The following is a 17,677-nucleotide window of genomic DNA, read 5'->3' on the forward strand; positions in this document are numbered from 1 at the left end:
TGAAAATTTTATTCATTGAATAAACATGTATTGTACACCTACTAAGTGCTAGGTATCATGAACAAGAATGATGTAATCTCTGGCTTTGAGTAGTTTACAGTTCACGTAAAAGATAAATGCCAGTGTTGGCAAGTTCCCTACAAAATAAATCAACATAGATAAAGGCTGCCCTCTAGTGTAAAGCTGTGAAAACTACAACGAATCCACAGTTTTCTTTGGTTTAATTTCTTTTCTTCTTAAATTACTTTTCTCCAAAGTTAAAACTGTAGACGAACCTGGTTCTTCCCAAAAAAAGTTTTTAAAGGCTTTTGCCTCATCATAGAATTCTCCACCCCACCATACTCTGTGGAACCAGGGACTCATAGCATTTGCGGGACTGGGGTTGATGTTTTCTGAGTAGTTTTCTGTCCTGAGCTTCCTCATTATACTGCAAACTAGTGAAAGGGATGGGATGGTAAAATTCTGGATCTCCTTGCAATCAACCCTTACATAATTTTTTGACTTCCATTTACTGAGGACTTGGCCAGTATTTTGTGTAAATACTTACATAAATTACCTTATAAAACAATTTCAAATCAGCATCTCAGAGGCTGATTCAGCCCACTCAAATGTTTTGTTTGGCTCAGTGGAGTGTTCAACTTTAAAAATTATGATATTTTATAAGTAACCATAAGTTTCTAGCAGCTCTTTAAGAAAAAGTAGGTGGTCTGGCAACACAGGACCACCTACACCTATGGCAGCACAACAGTCAGCTGGACAGGGTTAGAAATTGATTATAGATATTTTATTGGCTGAAAGTTTAGCTTGGAAACATTTGCAAACTTTTTTTTCTTTTCCCATATAAAAATAAAGACTTTTACTTCTTTTCTCCCTTAAGAGACCATATCATATTCGCTCCAGTACTTCCAGCAAGGAAATTGTACACATGTATGAGACGGCTATTGTAACTTACCCTTCTGCCTGGTCACAAGAAATGGTGTCACTTCTTAAAAAGGTAAGAAGGAAGACTGCATGTCAAAAGGAAGAAACAAAAGGAAGCATGCTCTCTGATTTAAGTTTAGAAGTTAGTATACAAGATTGGGGACAGTCATGATAATATACATTTCTAGAGTGTATTTTCTAGCTGTTAGCTTTCAAACACATGGCTTCATTAAGTCAACTCAGAAGTCCCCTCGGATGTCCCAAAGCCATCTCAAACACAATGGACTTCTTAATCTTTGTCTTTCCTGAATTTCTTCTCAGGAAATTCTCTCAGTGACTGGCTTCTCTATCCAAATCTACTGATGCCAGCCAGAAGCAAGGACTCATTTAACATCTGCATATTCAATTCATCACCAGGTTCTGAAATTTTGTATTTTAAGTATTAAAATATTTCACTTCTCTCTGTCCTCACTCCTATTTCCCCAATCCAACCGCCACCAGTCTAGCCTTATAACTGGTTTCCCTCCATACACTTTTACCACTCCATTCATTTCCCTACTCAGCCCCATAGTGGTTTGTTAAAGGACAGTCCTGAGTCTTTTCCTTGTTCTTGGAATAAAGACTTAAATCATTTTATGGTACCAAAGCTCAAAGTACCTCTCAAGCCTCGTTTTGGACTTTTGGACTCTTGTACCCTCTTTACACATAAACTGCTTTGGCCTTTTTCTTCCTCTTTTCTTTCTTTCCCCCTTCTTCACTTTTACATACCAGTCTTCCTCTCATCACAGGGCCTTTGCACATGCTAGTTCGTGTTCCTGGAACATTGCCTCCAGTCCTAGTTCCTCCAGTTCCTCCTTGAGAGCAGTACCACCCAATATGTTTCACTGGTTCTAGTCCATGAATTGTTTTACAGGTCTATTGTAAGTAAAGAAATTGAGAGAAGTATTTAGAAACTTTTATAGCAATTGGACACTGCTGTAGCATCTAAATACATGATCAGTGCACTTGTCTTATTGAAGAGGGTCCAGGCTTGTTTGAGTGATGTTGAACTCAAGTCACAAGGTGTCTATGTGGGGTGCTGCATACTGGCAATGTACAATAAGACCACACACTGATTTCAGTGGATTGGAAATTGAAACAGACAAAAGCAAACAAAAATAACTGTACCTTCTACATAGTTTGGGAAGCACAGCTTTAGCTGTTAGCTCAGATATCACCTTCTTGGTTTTCAGTTCAAAATTATGACCAGCATTTTTGTGATCCTTGGGTTACTTACCATTTTCCACTTAGCTTCATGAGGGTAGGGACCATGTTTCACATGTGTACCATGGTATTCTCAGCATCTAACACAGAGTCTGAGAAGTGAAATTTGACAAGTATTTGAATAAATGAGGTCCATAGCTTTCATTGGATTTTCAAGGTACCCTTATTCATCAAAAAGATGAAGAACAATTATAGTAGGAGCTCAGTAGTGTATACTGAGTGATGATACAAAACAAGAATGAGAAGCCGAAGAGGAATGGGCTTGGATTCTTTTTTTTTTTAGGGAGAAAATTATACGAGTTGTGGCTGGTAACGGAGAATAGCTTTTGAGGCTAAGGAGCCGTCAAGTCATCATTTGTGTCTCTTGTTTTTGGAGTCAAGTTCCCTATTTTGGAATAGAGACATTGTCATCAGTAATGTCAAAGATGTAGAATGGGGTATCATTTTCCATAAGCAAATTCTGCTTAGTTCCAAGACAGCCCTGCTTCACTCCATGAATTACACTCTGAGGTTTTATGGTTGTCATCTTCAGAAGCATTCTCAAGTGGGACTGACATTGCCTATTTGAGCCATACAATTGGTGTGATATTGGCTCAGGAATGACTAAGGAGGCAAAATCCTTTTATCCCAATTAGCAAAATCTAGAACACTAACAGTTACCTTAGTTATACCTTATCTTATGCCACCCACAATGTATTTTAGTTAGTTGTAAAAACAGCTAAAATTCTTAGTACGAAATGAGTTTCACTTGTGAAAATGTATCAACATTTGTCACCATAGGTTTTCTACCAGGCACTTTATATAAAGCCTCTCACTAATCCTGACTGCAATCTTATGAAATGGATTATTACCCTTTTTTTTTTCACATATGAGTAAACTAAGATTTAGGGAACAAATTTGCCCTTAGTAAGTAAAGGAGTCAAGAATCAAAGATATATTTGACTTCGTAGGACCAGCTATTTTTACTCATCACATTGCAGAATCCTACATACTGTTCATTCTAACTATGTATTATCTACATTGTTTATGGGATTAGGGATGGGGGACACTGCCTTTTTTCCTTCAGTCCTACACTTAAAAACTTTTACAGGGAGTTTGTATGGATTTTTTGTCCTCCTAACCTTTTTTATGACCTTGATGTTTGTATTTTTTGGCAGCTACTTGAACCTAATCCAGACCAACGATTTTCTCATTTGTCTGATGTCCAGAACTTCCCATATATGAATGATATAAACTGGGATGCAGTTTTTCAGAAGAGGCTCATTCCAGGTTTCATTCCTAATGTGAGTCAATCATCACAAACCTGTAATAACTCCCATTCAGTGTACATTACTCTGTGTGCCAGTTTCACACATTGTCTCATCAGATAATCACACCAGTGTTATAAGAGAGTCCAATTCCCATTTTACAGATGAGAAAATTAAGACACACACAGGGTAAGTTTGTCATCAAAGGTCACAAAGCTAGCAAGCAGTCAAGCTGGAATTCTAATCAAGGTATATTTGCAACTGCAGTTCTAGCTTTCAATCACTTTTTATGGCATGTTTTTATTGAAAGAAAGTCCTAGTTCTCCAAAGGGTCATTCTCATGAATCTGCTGATTTTTTTTAAAGTTTTCTTTGATTCTAAAGATGCAGAAGTTTGTGTCCCTGGAGATCTGTGAGTCAAAGAATTGAAAATTGTTTGAGTTGGGGTGAGGAACTTATTTTACCATTTGCTCCTCCTCCTTTGTTTGTTCTATCTCAGGGATTTATATTTGTAAGAACTAATAATCAAAGATACATAATTCCCATTGGATGGATACTCAACCAATGGACTTCTATGGTCTACAGCATTCTGCTGGTAAGAGCCAGAATCCAGAAGCTTAGGCCAACAGTCCCAAGTGAGGCCTCTAGCTCCTTCTCTCTGCCTAGAACTGGAATTATATGTTCAGTTGTAGGTATATTGGGCGGAATAAGAGGCTTCTAAGGGGCCTGTAGAACCAATGCAGTTTTCTGTTTTGGCTGTTCATGGCAGCTCAGGCCTGTAATCCCAGTACTTTGGGAGGCCAAAGCAGGAAGATTGGGGGTTCAAGATCAGCCTAGGCAACATGGCAAGACTGTGTATCTACAAAAAAAGAAAAGAAAATTAGCCAGGAGTGGTGGTACTTTCATGTGGTCTCAGCTACCTAGCAGGCTGAGGTAGGAAGATCACTTGAGTCCAGGAGTTTGAAGCTATATGAGCAGTGATTGTGCCACTACACCCTAGCCTGGGTAACAGAGTGAGACCCTGTCTCAGAAAAAAGAAAAAAAAAGTTTCTATTCTTAAGCCCAAGTGAGGCATTTGCTGTGGAAATGTGAGAGTGTGATCCTTCATGTACAAACAGCAGTTGGCATGCTCCAATGAAAGGATCAGGAGAAAGTGCAAAGTAAGAGAAAGGAGAAAGCAGTGTGGTGGAAGCGTACCTTATGGAACAAAGGGAGGGCAGGTCTATGTTCTTACCTCTCCACTTTGCAGGGTTCAGCAGGGGCAACTTGTACCATAATTGACACATGACACAATAAAGGTCTAGGCACCACCAACTCTTGCTTCCTCTCCTCCTTCCATGTGCTGCGTCTCTGCAATTAGCCATCAGTGCTGGCTCAAAAAGAGTTCTACGTTATGCTTCCCTGACTTTAGTGTAAATCAGGATCATCTGGGGAACTTATTAAAGTGCAAAGTCTTGGACCTCACATTCTGAAATCCTGATATGGGAAGTCTGGTTAGAGAACTGGGAAGCTGAACAAGCAACTTAGGTGATTCTGATATACATCTTTATTAGAACACACTTTGGGAGACATAACCCAAAAGCTTCCACTTTAGAATAATAATTGCAAGTTGGCTTTCGTTTTACTCACTGAGGGCTAATTGAGAGTTTAGAAAAACAAACAAAGAATATGAAAAACAATGTTTGCAATAAATAATGTAAAACTTAGAGTGGGAACCCCAGCTTATTATTTATGAACTGCCTCGTTAAGACTAAGTCTTATTTTCCGTATTAGATCTGGTTTGTTTTTTAGAATGATACAGGAATCTGATGATTGAGCCAACTGTCTTTCTTGCAGAAAGGCAGGCTGAATTGTGATCCTACCTTTGAACTTGAGGAAATGATTTTGGAGTCCAAACCTCTTCACAAGAAAAAAAAGCGTCTGGCAAAGAAGGAGAAGGAGATGAGGAAATGCAATTCCTCTCAGGTAAATAGGAACCCACCAAACTCAGGGTCATGGGCATCCCCATGATGGCTGCAGTATCTTTGAGAGCTTCTAGTGGGAGGTCACTTCAGCACCCTGCTTTTGCTGCTTAGTGGAACAGGAGAAGTCGAACACCCAGGCTTATAAAAGGGCAGACCAGAGCTGCTCTGAGGATCCTAGCAGCAATGTTTTACTGGTAGGCTTTCCCTCTAGAGCTCTGCCATTAACTTGACTGAGTTATTTTTCTCTTCCAGTTCTCAATTCAAAATTTACAAGTTTCCTGGGGGAGGGACTTTTTGGCCAAGTCTAGGTCAGGATATAGTTCATAAAATTTTGTTAAAGGGGCAGGTTTCAAAGTACACACATGGCTGCTTTGAGGAGTTGCTGGAAGCAACCAACTAAAGATGGTGTCTATTCTCTGCCCCAAGTAGAATTTTATCATATCAAGCCTCACAGAAGAGTGTCTGTTCACAGGAAGGATGGAATTATAACATGGTTGAGCACCATTGCTGGATTTCAGGCTGAGTTAAATTAATTTTGTAACTAAGTATATTGTTCTCTGTCAGAGTCAGAGCTCAGATTTCAGTGCAGTAACTTGCAAGCACTCAGTAGGATTTTATACTCACATGTGGCTCTATGAATTATAATCATGATGAAGTAATAAACATTCACTTTGCTTCTAAAGGTCATCTATCCATCCACATGACCATTCATCCATTCTTTCATCCATCCATCCATCCATCCATCCATCCATCCATCCATCCATCCATTCATTTAGGCTACTATTATTTAGTAACTATTATCTGCCAGGTCCTGTGCTAAACATCGGAGTTAGAAATGATTGAGATATAATTTCTGTACTCAATGCTGTCCCTTTTCTCAAAGATTGTGTAGTCTTCTGGTAAAGATGGCTCTGCAAAAAAATAAGTATCCTCCATGTCTTTAATTTCACTAGTTGTCAGAGGCTACTAGATATTTCAATGGACAATTAACCAAAGTTCACAGCTGGGTCCTGTTTGACCACAGAACTGGCCTCTTGCCAGATTCCCTTCCTGAAATGTTTTCTAGGACCTCCAAGGAATGCTTAACTCATCTTGTATGTTGCTTGTCACTGAACTGTCTTCTTCCCAATGGTCTGTTCTTCATGATCATGTCATAACCAGCCCACTTCTCCAGACTCGCTCCTTCCCTTGACCCAGCAAAACTCAGCTCAAGCTGGATACAGGCCTCTCTGATAACAGGACCTAATGTGTAGTAAAAACCAAGAGATCATTTTTACTATACATTTTTAAAATTTTAGAAATAACTGAGCAATTTGGGAATAACTTTTGACCATGTCTACCATGCTTAACATGATCTGCCCATCTTTGTACTATCCCGCTCTGACCCTCACTTAAAACCCTCCAACCTCACAGGCCCTGCAAACGTCTCACTCCCAAGCATTGAACTTTTTGTTCTTCTTCAGGGCCCTTGCTCTTCTCTGTTCCTGAAATGTTCTTCTCTTGCATCTTCCCATAGGGGGCCTTCTCTCATTCTTTGTACCTTAAATGTCACCTTCTCATTTCTGTTGTTGAATTATAGGATTTTTTTTTTACATATTCTGGATTTTGGACCCTTATCAGATATACGAACTGTAAATATTTCCTCACTTATTCATTCTATGAAGCCAGTGTTACCCTGATTCCCAACTGGACAAAGACATCCCCAAAAATGGTAATTACAAGCTGATATCTCTTATGAATGTTGATGCAAAAATCCTTAACATACTAGCAAGGCGTTCAGCTGGCTTTTGACTTAAGATGTTTCTTCTTTTTTAGTATCAGTGTTTATAGCTATAAAGTTTCTTCTGAGCACTGCCTTCACTTATCCCATAAGTTTTGGGAGGTTGTGTTTTGTTTTTAATTCATCTCTAAGTATATTCTGATATCTCATGTGATTTTTTTGACTCATTGTTTAAGAGTATGTTATTTAATTTCCACATATTTGTGAATTTTCCAGTTTTCCTTCTGTTATTAATTCCTACCTTCATTTCAATGATTTTAGTCCTCTTAAAATTTTTGAGAACTGTTTTGTGGTTTCCTTTAACTTTGAGCATATTCCTTTGGGAGGCCGAGGCGGGTAGATCACGAGGTCAAGAGATCAAGACCATCCTGGTCAACATGGTGAAACCCCGTCTCTACTAACACAAAAAATTAGCTGGGCATAGTGGCGCGTGCCTGTAATCCCAGCTACTCAGGAGGCTGAGACAGGAGAATTGCCTGAACCCAGGAGGCGGAGGTTGCAGTGAGCCGAGATCGCGCCATTGCACTCCAGCCTGGGTAACAAGAGCAAAACTCCGTCTTAAAAAAACAAAAAAACAAAAACAAAACAAAACTTTGAGCATATTCAAGACAAATTGTTTTAAAATGTTACTCTAGAAAGCTCAATGTTTGGGCTTCCGTAGGGACAATTTCTGTCCATTTATTTTAAGTCTTTAAATGGTGATACTTTCCTGTTTCTTTGTGTGACTTGTGATTTTTTTTTTTTTGGCTGCTGTTGAAAACTTAACATTTGAATATTACAATGTGGTAACTCTGGAAATCAGATTCCTCCTTTCTTCATGGTTTGCTATTTTTGATTATTGAAGGCTGTAGTTTCCCATTTTTTAATGACTTCTCAAAAAAATTTTTGCAAAGATTGTCTTCTTTGTTGTGTCATCACTGAAGTCTGTTACTTTAGCTTGTGCTGAACTAATATTTTGACTGAGATTTAATACCAGGAACACTTTTAAGCTGTTTTTCTTTTCTTAACTTAGTATTCACTTGGTTCCAGTAAACCTTTGACTGCTTTCTGGAGTTTTGACAAAACTGGTTTTGACAGTATCTGCTTGTTTCATGATTTTTTTTGCAAGATGGGAGCTTGGAACTGCTTATTGTCAGCGTTTTTCTCTAGATTCTTCTAATTTTTCCCGCAGGTTCAAAAATAAAAGGTATTTTGCTTCAAAACAAAGAACAGTCTTTCCTCCAATAAGTGTCAGAAGATTATGAACTATCTTTCCAATTATTCACTCTATCTTCACTCTTTTACATTAAGGCTTTTAAAATGTGGGGGTCAATCTTACCTTATTATATTATTAACATGTTAATTAATTAATTAATTCAAATGATTGTAAAGTTCCTGCTATGTTAGGAAATGTTTCTGACTAGGTGGTCAATGCTATGGTTAGATACACAAAGTGCTCTAGGAATTGCTCACTGGACCTTAGTGAAGGGTTAGGAGAGGCTTTCCAGAGGAGGCAACTTTTGATCTGGTTCCTCTAGATTGAACAGAGATAAGTGAGGATACAAGAAAGGACAAGAGCATTTTAAGGCTGGCACATCCTCAGGACAGAAGTAGATCATTAGTGTTTCAGAGGAAATAAAATGACAGGTGGTTGCAGATCCTAGGAATTACTTATGCTGTGTTCAAAAGGCTTGTGACATTCCTCATCCTCCATTCCTTTAATCTTATCTAGATGCATTCACCGAAGTCATTCTTTCAGGCAAATCTAACAAGAACACCCACCATATCAACATTATGTTATCTGTAGTTTAACCTCATTTCCTGCCTCACTGTGTGTAGCTCAAAGTCACCTTGTCACGCTAGGGCCAAATTCATCACTGTTTAGGTACCACCTTAGAAAAGAGTCAAGTGTTGGCAAGGGAATTCCATTCAAGCCACAAGCCTAGAAAAGGAGCTCTCTATTCTGAGTTCTCTATTCTGTTCCACTGGTCTCTGTTCCTGTACCAGTACCATGCTGTTTTGGTTACTGGAGCCTTGTAGTATAGTTTGAAGTCAGGTAGCATGATGCCTCCAGCTTTGTTCTTTTTGCTTAGGATTGTCTTGGGTATTTGGGCTCTTTTTTGATTCCATATGAATTTTAAAATAGATTTTTCTAATTCTGTGAAGAATGTCAACGGTCATTTAATGGGAATAGCATTGAGTCTATAAATTACTTTGGGAATATGGTCATTTTCATATTGATTCTATCTGTGAACATAAAGTTTTTTCTTATTTGTTTGTGTCCTCTCTGATTTGCTTGAGCAGTGGTTTGTAGTTCTCCTTGAAGATGTCCTTCATTTCCCTTGTTAGCTGTATTCCTAGGTGTTTTTGTAGCAATTCTGAATGAGAGTTCATTCATGATTTGGCTCTCTGCTTGTATATTATTGGTGTATAGAAATGCTAGCAATTTTTGCACATTGATTTTGTATCCTGGGCCTCAGTATTTTAAAATTTACTTCAGGTGATTTTATGTGTGCAGCCATAACTGAGATACACTGTTAAAGATCCTAGGATGTGATAAACTAGAGGAGCATAACTAAAGTTTTACATTTTTCTCATGTCTCAGTTTCCTCATTTATAAATGGAGCTGGTATGTGTATCAACTTCATAGGCTTGTTCTGAGTAAATTTGTGCATGTAAAGTGCTCCACAGAATGTTAGCCGTCGTGGTGCTTTACTTTCCACTGCACTTCCTGACTCCTAGCCTTTCTTTTCCTTGGCTCTTTTCATGCTCATGTCAGATGCCTCGGTTGTTTCTTTCCTCCCAGAATATCCTCCACTTTTTCTCTCTTGGCTCAACATCTTTAAAGTATGGAATCAACAGATCGCCATGCCACCTAGTCTCTCTGCCTGTTGAGGCAAATTCCCTAAATCCTCTTGTTCTTCTCCTGAGATTTCCACCTGCTCTAAATTCTTACAACATTTCTAATGCCATCTCCAGCTATGATACTTTAATCACAGTTTCCTTTGCTTATCCTAATAGGTGAGTCCTAAGATTTTTACTTCTGAGTCACATATGATCCATTAGTCCTCCATTCTTTTTGCTTCCCCCTTATTTCATATTCTCTTTTTGGCTACTCCAGTTAATGTATCCCTTTGGCCACACTTCTTAAAGTTTTCCACCTAAAGCAGAGGAAAGAGAACATGTTGAACATGAACCCTTTAAAGATCATGGGGTCTGAAATGTCATAGCACAAAGTTATCTCCAAGTGTACATTTCATATCTTTGTTTAAATAAAATAATTATATAGTAGAGGAAAAAAATCCATGTGGATTTTTGCATGTCACTCAATTGTAACCTTGATTTTTAATGTTAAAAAATATTTTTCCTAAAATCTTGGGGTGAAAGTGTTGCTCCGAAGAGCTTTTATCAGATTACGTTTATCCTGTAGCTGCCTGTCCCCTGTGGCCCATACCAGAAACCCTCAGGATTACAAATGCTTCTGTTTGCAAATAAGAGCGAAACACAACAACGCCTCCTCTTCTCCTTTGTCTTGTTCCCCATCCCCCTTCTGTGCTTTTGATTGTTTCCTCTCCTGTCACCTAAATAAGTGCTCAGAAAGAAAACTCTCCAGTACTGGAAACCTTAGCATATTCTAATTCCTAGATTTAAAAAAATTTTAATGACTGAATAATTTTTTTAAAGAATAATATTTTTCATCAGAAGAAATTTGTAAGTATTTTGTTGCAGACTTTTAAAACATTCGATCTGGGTTTGATTCTGTCCTGGGACTGGTAATCATCTTTTTTTGAGACTCAATTTTTTCACTATGATGGAAAAGTCACCAATAGATGTTGAAAGCTGGACAGTACAGTGTCAAAGCAAATGCTCTGCATGTCTGCAAGAAAGTCACAAATAAAGAAGGCTCTGCTGACTAGAAGAGAAGGATATTTAATCCACTCCAGTACCATTGTTGAGAACATTCTATCATTATTCAGTATAGAGATGTTTTTACACTATTCACAAAATCCAGGTAGAACCTCCAAGACAAATTTATAATAATACTAGCTTTTAGATTAATAATTGTTTTTTTAAATATATATTAGGCTCTTATGTAGAAAACAAAAAGGACTTACAAACTATTGTTACAATAATCTTGGTTTTTGCAATTGTCCAATGTATCTACACTTACTGAGAGCTTTATTTCTCTATATAGCTTCAAGTTACTGTCTCATGTCCTTTCATTTTACTTGCAGGGCTCCCTTGGGCATTTCCTGTTCATTTCCACTAGGACAGGGAAATTCTAGTGGTAATGAACTCCCTCTGCTTTTATCTGGAAACATCTTTGTTTCTCTCTCACTTTTCAAGAACAGTTCGCCAGATGTAGGATCCTTGGTTGATAGTTTTGTTTTTTTTTGTTTGTTTGTTTGTTTGTTTTAATTTTAGCACTTTGAAGATATCAGCCCACTGTCTTCTGGCCTCCAAAATTTCAGATGAGAAATCTGCTGATCATCTTATGATGTATATGACAAGTCACTTCTCTCTTGCTGCTTTCAGGATTATCTTCTTTGGCTTTAGAAAGTTTGATTACATTGGCTGGGCATGGTGGCTCACAGCTGTAATCCCAGCACTTTGGGAGGCTGAGGCAGGTGGAATGCTTGAGGCCAGGAGTTTGAGACCAACATGACAAAACCCCATCTCTACTAGAAATACAAAAATTAGCCAGGTGTGGTTGTGCACACCTGTAATCCCAGCTACTTGGATGGCTGAGGCAAGAGAATCTCTTGAACCCAAGAAGAGGAGATTGGAGTGAGCTGAGATTGTGCCACTGCACTCCAGACTGGGTGAAAAAGTGAGATTCCATCTCAAAAAAAAAAAAAAAGTTGATTATATTTATGTCTCAATGTGGGTCTTTTTGAATTCATCTTACTTGGGGTGCACTGTGCTTTTTTGGATTTAGGGGCTCATACCTTTTAGCTATTTTTTTTTTTTACATATTCTGTTTTCCTTTTTCTCTCTCTTCTTTTCTGGAAATTCCATGGTACATACACTGGTTTGCTTGATGAATACATCAAGCAATAGTGAACAGACCCTACAGCAAGCTTGTCCAACCCATAGCCCGTGGTCCACATGTACCTCAGGATGACTTTGAATGTGGCTCAACACAAATTTATAAATTTTATTAAAACATTGGACAAGCTTGGACAAGGTTGGACAAGCTTGCCGTAGGGTCTGTTCACTATTCCTCGATCCACACATTCCGTAGGCAGGGGATGTCCATTCTTTTGGCTTCCCTGGGCCACACTGGAAGAAGAGGAATTGTCTTAGGCCACACATAAAATACACTAACACTAATGATAGATTTGATGTGCTAAAGAAAAATCACCCCAAAAAAATCTCATAATGTTTTAATAAAGTTTATGAATTTGTGTTGAGCCACATTCAAAGCCATTCTGAGGTACATGTGGCCCACGAGCTATGGGTTGGACAAGCTTGCTGTAGGGTCTGTTCACTATTCTTCAGTCTTTTTTCATTCTGTTCCTCAGACTCAATAATTTTCACCGTCCTGTCATCAAGTTTGATGCTGATTCTTTTCTTTGCCTGCTCAATTTTGCCTTTGAAATCCTGTAGTGAATTTTTAAATTTCAGTTATTGCACTTTTCAGCTCAAGAACTTCCTTTCAGTTTCTTTTTAGGTTTTCTATCTTTTTATTAATATTTTACTTTTGTTTGTACTTCATTTTCTTGATTTTCTCTGTATCTTCCTTAATTCTTTGAGCATCTGTAAGATAGTTGTTTTGAAGTCTTTTTCTAGTAGATCCGCGATTTGGTCTTTTTGAGGGACAGCTTCCATTGATTTACAGTTTTTTGATTGTGAACCAGCCATGCTTTCCTATTTCCTGCCATATCTTGATTTTTTTATTGTATTGGACACTTGAATCTAATAATGTGATAGATCTAAGAAAATCAGATTTCCCCCCATCCCCAGGGTTTGCTGCTTTTTGTTATTGTTTTTCTTTTTATTTTTTATTTTTGTTGTAAGCTGTCTGCATACCAAGGATCAGCCTGAGGTGTAAACATTAGGTCTTCTTAGATCTTTTCTGAGCCTATACCTTTCCCTGGGCATGTGCAGTCACTTTCTAATTTTCCCCACATATGCAGTTGTTTTTGAATGTCCTTGTCTTTCATGTGTGGCTCCCAAAAGAAGGAAAGGAGAAAAATGAAGGGAGGGAAAGGTGCTGGCCCTTTGATTCTCCTAGAAGTCACTACAGCCTGAGGGAGAGAGGCTTGCAACAGTGTGCGGGAGGTGCAACAACAATGGCTGTAAAGCTTTTTGTTTGCACCCCTGTGATCAGAAGCAGCAGTGATGGGAGCACCTATCCTTAGTATTTGGAGAACATGATTCTTACTTTCCACCCTGGCTCCCACAGGCTGAGTGCAAACTGCTCCAGAACCTGTGTGTGCTCAGCTCCCTCCCATGGGCTAGAGGATAATAGATGGATAGCTGCTGCTGTGCTAACACCTTAAATTGGCCATAATTAACTGCACTTTGCCACCCAAGCCTTCCCTGAAAGTTGCAAGCTTAGAATGGACTCCAGAATTCTAAAATAGTGACATCAGACAGATTCTGCCAGTGCGATGGCTGTCTAGGAAGGGAGACTGATTCCTAATGCTTCCTATTCTGCCAGCTTCCCAGAATCTTCTTCACATAGCACCCATTTTGAAGGTACTTCTCAAATTGGGGCTATTCATTGAATAAAGTGTCAATAGGTTATTGGATGTTTGAGGATCCTCATTTGTCTGCTAACTATACCTCTATTTTTTTTTTCTACTTTCACCTGGAAGACATGTCTTCTTCAAGAGCACCTTGACTCTGTCCAGAAGGAGTTCATAATTTTCAATAGAGAAAAGTAAGTAATTCCTGGGAGAACAACAGCCCCAGAAATGATGGCATGTTTCAGCCAGACTTTACTTGCAGAGAAAATATATTTTTAACCTTTTAAAAATTATTTTCTGTCTGGAAAAAATGATATTATCTATTATAGAAAATTTATAAACTTTTTTGTAAGGTATTTAAAATTTTTTAATTGATAAATTAGCCTAGCATCAAGTTTTTTATGGGAAGGGAAGAGGGATTGGGATGTAAACACTTAAATATCAAAGTCTTTTAGAAGACTTACTTGGGTCATGCTTATTTATAAATTATTGGGCTTAATGTTATTTCAAAAGCTTAAACTTTTCATTTTCTTTTTCAAAGAATAAAACCTCTTTTTTTTTTCTTTTTAAGAGTAAAAAGGGACTTTAGTAAAAGACAACCAAATCTAGCCTTGGAACAAACCAAAGACCCACAAGATGAGAATGGTCAGAATAACAACCTGTAAAGGCCTCATGTCTTCTGCTTGGGACAATCTCATGCCAGGAACTTCTAATCACATACGTCAAGAAAAGCTGACAGTAGTTCTTGCCACTCCACACGTCATGACTTAAAAAATGTGAATGAATATCTTTCAGAACAGGCACGACACAGTGAAGGATCCTGGGCCTGAGCTCCTGGGATGTCATTTCATACCAATCAACTGTGTGATCTAGAGCAAATCACTCAGCCACTTTCTGTGCTTTATTTATCTAAAATGAGAGGGTTGCACTAGATGAGCCATACCCTGCCTTTTTCGTGCTGTAAGTGTTATTCTAAACAGCCTTTATTTTTATTTTAAAATGAATATATGAATGTAGATTTACTTTTTCACTCTTTCTAATTGCATAGTGACAAATGGACAGACACACAACTCAATGAGACTTTTCCGACCTAGAAAATTTTACAAAGTGGTCAGAATCCCCCAGCCTACTTGGATGAGGATAAGGAATTCTATCAGGGAGGCATGGATAGGATCAGATCAGATTAAAAGTAACATAGATGGATGAGGGTCTTCCAGTGGTGTGCTGGAGTCAGCATCAGATTTGCTTATCTCAGCTGGCTTGAGCCTGCCATGCACATCACTTCCCAGCTCCTTCTTCAGCAATGTGAAGGGAGTGACTTGAAATTGGTAATAATGGGAGTATTTACACCATGAAAACTGGCAAATGCTAGTTTCTTCCCTCCTAGAAGCCAATTGCTAAATATTAGCACACTGCTCTCCTTCCAAGAAGCATGTTCCTTGAGGGCTAATTGTCCCCTGAATATTAGTAGAGAACCGTATCTGGAGAGGACCAGAAGAGAATGTCATCACACTGAAAGTATGTTCACTTTGCAGTTCAGCAAAGTTGCATCTTACATGGGAGTTATAGTCTAAGTTAGAAATAAATTTAGAAGACAGTAAAATTTACCATAAAAAACCCCTTAAATTACTCATAACATACAGGAAGTATCTTTTTTTTTCTCAGTGAAGCCCAATACAGTGTCACCCTTCACTAATGAAACAAGTCATTGTTTCTGTTTTGTTTTGATTTGGTTTTTTTATTTTGGTCTCATTTTGGCTAATACAAGATGAGCTAAAATGTTGAACAAATTATACTTGTCTTTATAGACTAGAATTACTCTTTTTTTTTCTTTTCAGGCAAAGTCTCACTCTGTCATCCAAGTCGGAGTGCAGTGGCATGATCTCTGATCACTACAACCTCTGCCTCATGGTTTCAAGTGATTCTTGTGCCTCAGCCTCCTGAGTAGTTAGGATTACAGGCATGTGTCACCATGTGTAGCTAATCTTTTGTATTTTTAGTAGCGACAGGGTTTTGCTATGTTGGCCAGGTTAGTTTCAAACTCCTGGCCTCAAGTGATCTGCCCACCTTGGCCTCCCAAAGTGCTGGGATTACAGGCATGAGCCACCACACCTGACCTTAGAATTACTCTTAGACCAATGGAATGCCCGCACATCCAAGAGGGGCAAGTTCATGGAGACTAAAGGAACAGTGGTATCCTGTCTCCCTCCTACCTTGTGTTTACTACAAGAATGGCAAGCACAGTTGCCTACTTATTTAAAATATCACTGATGTCTCACTTTTTCTTTTTCTTTTTCTTTTTTTTTTTGAGACAATCTTGCTCTATCACCCAGGCTGGAGTAAAGTGGCACAATCTTGGCTCACCACAGCCTTTGCCCCCCGAGTTCCAGCGATTCTTCTGCCTCAGCCTTCTGGGTAGCTGGAATTACAAGTGCAAGCCACCACACCCAGCTAATTTTTGTATTTTTAGTAGAGACGGGGTTTCACCATGTTGGGCAGGCTGGTCTTGAACTCCTGACCTCAGGTGATCCACCCGCCTCGGCCTCCCAAAGTCTTTATATTTTATTGATTGATTTCCCAAGCACAAAGTTTAATTCACCTAAGTAAGATGTGCATATGATGAAACTCCACTGTACAGACACATAGATCTTTGCAGAAGAACTATTTTTGGCAACCCATATGCCCCTGGATAGGCTCAAGAAGTGAACAGGTTTGGTGGGGGATTGTTTTCACCTCTTGGCTACTCACTGTACCTAAACCTATCCATACTTATGGAAAGCCTGTGTCTCACCAAGTTGGCAATAAGCTGGCAACAGGGAAGATCTGACTGATGCCCATTTGGAAAGCCAGATAAGTGGAAACGAGTCAAAGAAACAGAGATGGCTGCCTTTTATGCAAGGCTTTCCATAAAGAGGTTACACTGGGGCAACCAAGAATGAGTAGAAAGCCAAAGCTAAACTGTAGCTTGGCATTCACCATTTTCTCCTCGCTGAACTAACAGGCCCTAGCTTCGGGCAGAGCTGTGAAATGGTGCCTCTCTAAGAGCAACCATATTTTCATCACATAATTAAAAGCCAGCTCTTTTGTTGTTTGATTCCTTTTCCCTACAGTTCCGACGTCATTTGTGCTATTCTGTTTTTCTCCAAACACTATATACTTGAAGCACTTGCCCTGACTCAACTTTAGAGAGGAGATGTGTTTGAAAGAGCAAGAATAAGAAAGTGGCCAGATTCTGCTGCAGTCTGGTAACCCCAAGAGTGTCAGGGACCACTTGCTTGTTTACTTCCATCCTTCATTTTTTTGATTCAAGCCCTGATTTGCTGTGGACTTACCTCCCTAAGTAACCGGGTTCTTCCTCTGGCTGTGACCTTGATTGCATCCTTCCCAAGGAGAGGCTTTGGGAAGTTTTTCTATACTTATGCTTACCAAAGAGCAGTGGAAGCATTAGGATCTCCATCGTGATGAGAGTTAAGCCATACTGCCATTTCACACATATACCTTTATAATTGGATGGGAACCCGATACAGTCTCTGTAGTCTGAATCCCTAGTTTTATTTCCAGTGAGCTATTTCTGTGACTGAAGCATCTCTGTGGGCTTTTAGGAACCATGGATGTGCAGATGAGAGAGCAAAGGCTCAGAGAGTAAGAAGGATTTCTAGTGCTAGGCAGGTGAATGACACACTGTGTTTCAAGTTTGAAAAGCAAAACCCTGGTATCTGACAGTGCAGAACTACTGATTCCAAGCACCTCCCACCACGGTGCATTTTAAACCTGAGAACAAAAACCTTTCCCAAAATTTAAAACTTTTCCTAAATCCTTATGATTATTG

At 38.9% G+C, this 17,677-nt stretch overlaps 1 protein-coding gene across 2 annotated transcripts in view; it reads left to right on the forward strand.

Annotated features, from left to right (window-relative positions):
* The window catches only part of STK32A (serine/threonine kinase 32A), a 151,658-nt gene that overhangs the window by 133,030 nt on the left and 951 nt on the right, over positions 1 to 17,677 (forward strand). Inside the window, exons 9-13 of one of the 2 annotated variants that reach the window (XM_012456550.3) lie at positions 878 to 994; positions 3,342 to 3,467; positions 5,267 to 5,395; positions 13,978 to 14,042; positions 14,420 to 16,957. In XM_012456550.3, the coding sequence (XP_012311973.2) occupies positions 878 to 994; positions 3,342 to 3,467; positions 5,267 to 5,395; positions 13,978 to 14,042; positions 14,420 to 14,513 (531 nt within the window). In that variant the 3' untranslated portion in view covers positions 14,514 to 16,957. Of the gene's footprint in view, positions 1 to 877; positions 995 to 3,341; positions 3,468 to 5,266; positions 5,396 to 13,977; positions 14,043 to 14,419; positions 16,958 to 17,677 lie in introns of those variants that run through there. The other variant, XM_012456631.2, reaches the window with a different exon arrangement.

This window comes from Aotus nancymaae, unplaced genomic scaffold (assembly GCF_030222135.1).
Source record: "Aotus nancymaae isolate 86718 unplaced genomic scaffold, 86718_ANA_hifiasm-v0.15.2.pri h1tg000064l_1, whole genome shotgun sequence".
Lineage (NCBI taxonomy): Eukaryota > Metazoa > Chordata > Mammalia > Primates > Aotidae > Aotus > Aotus nancymaae.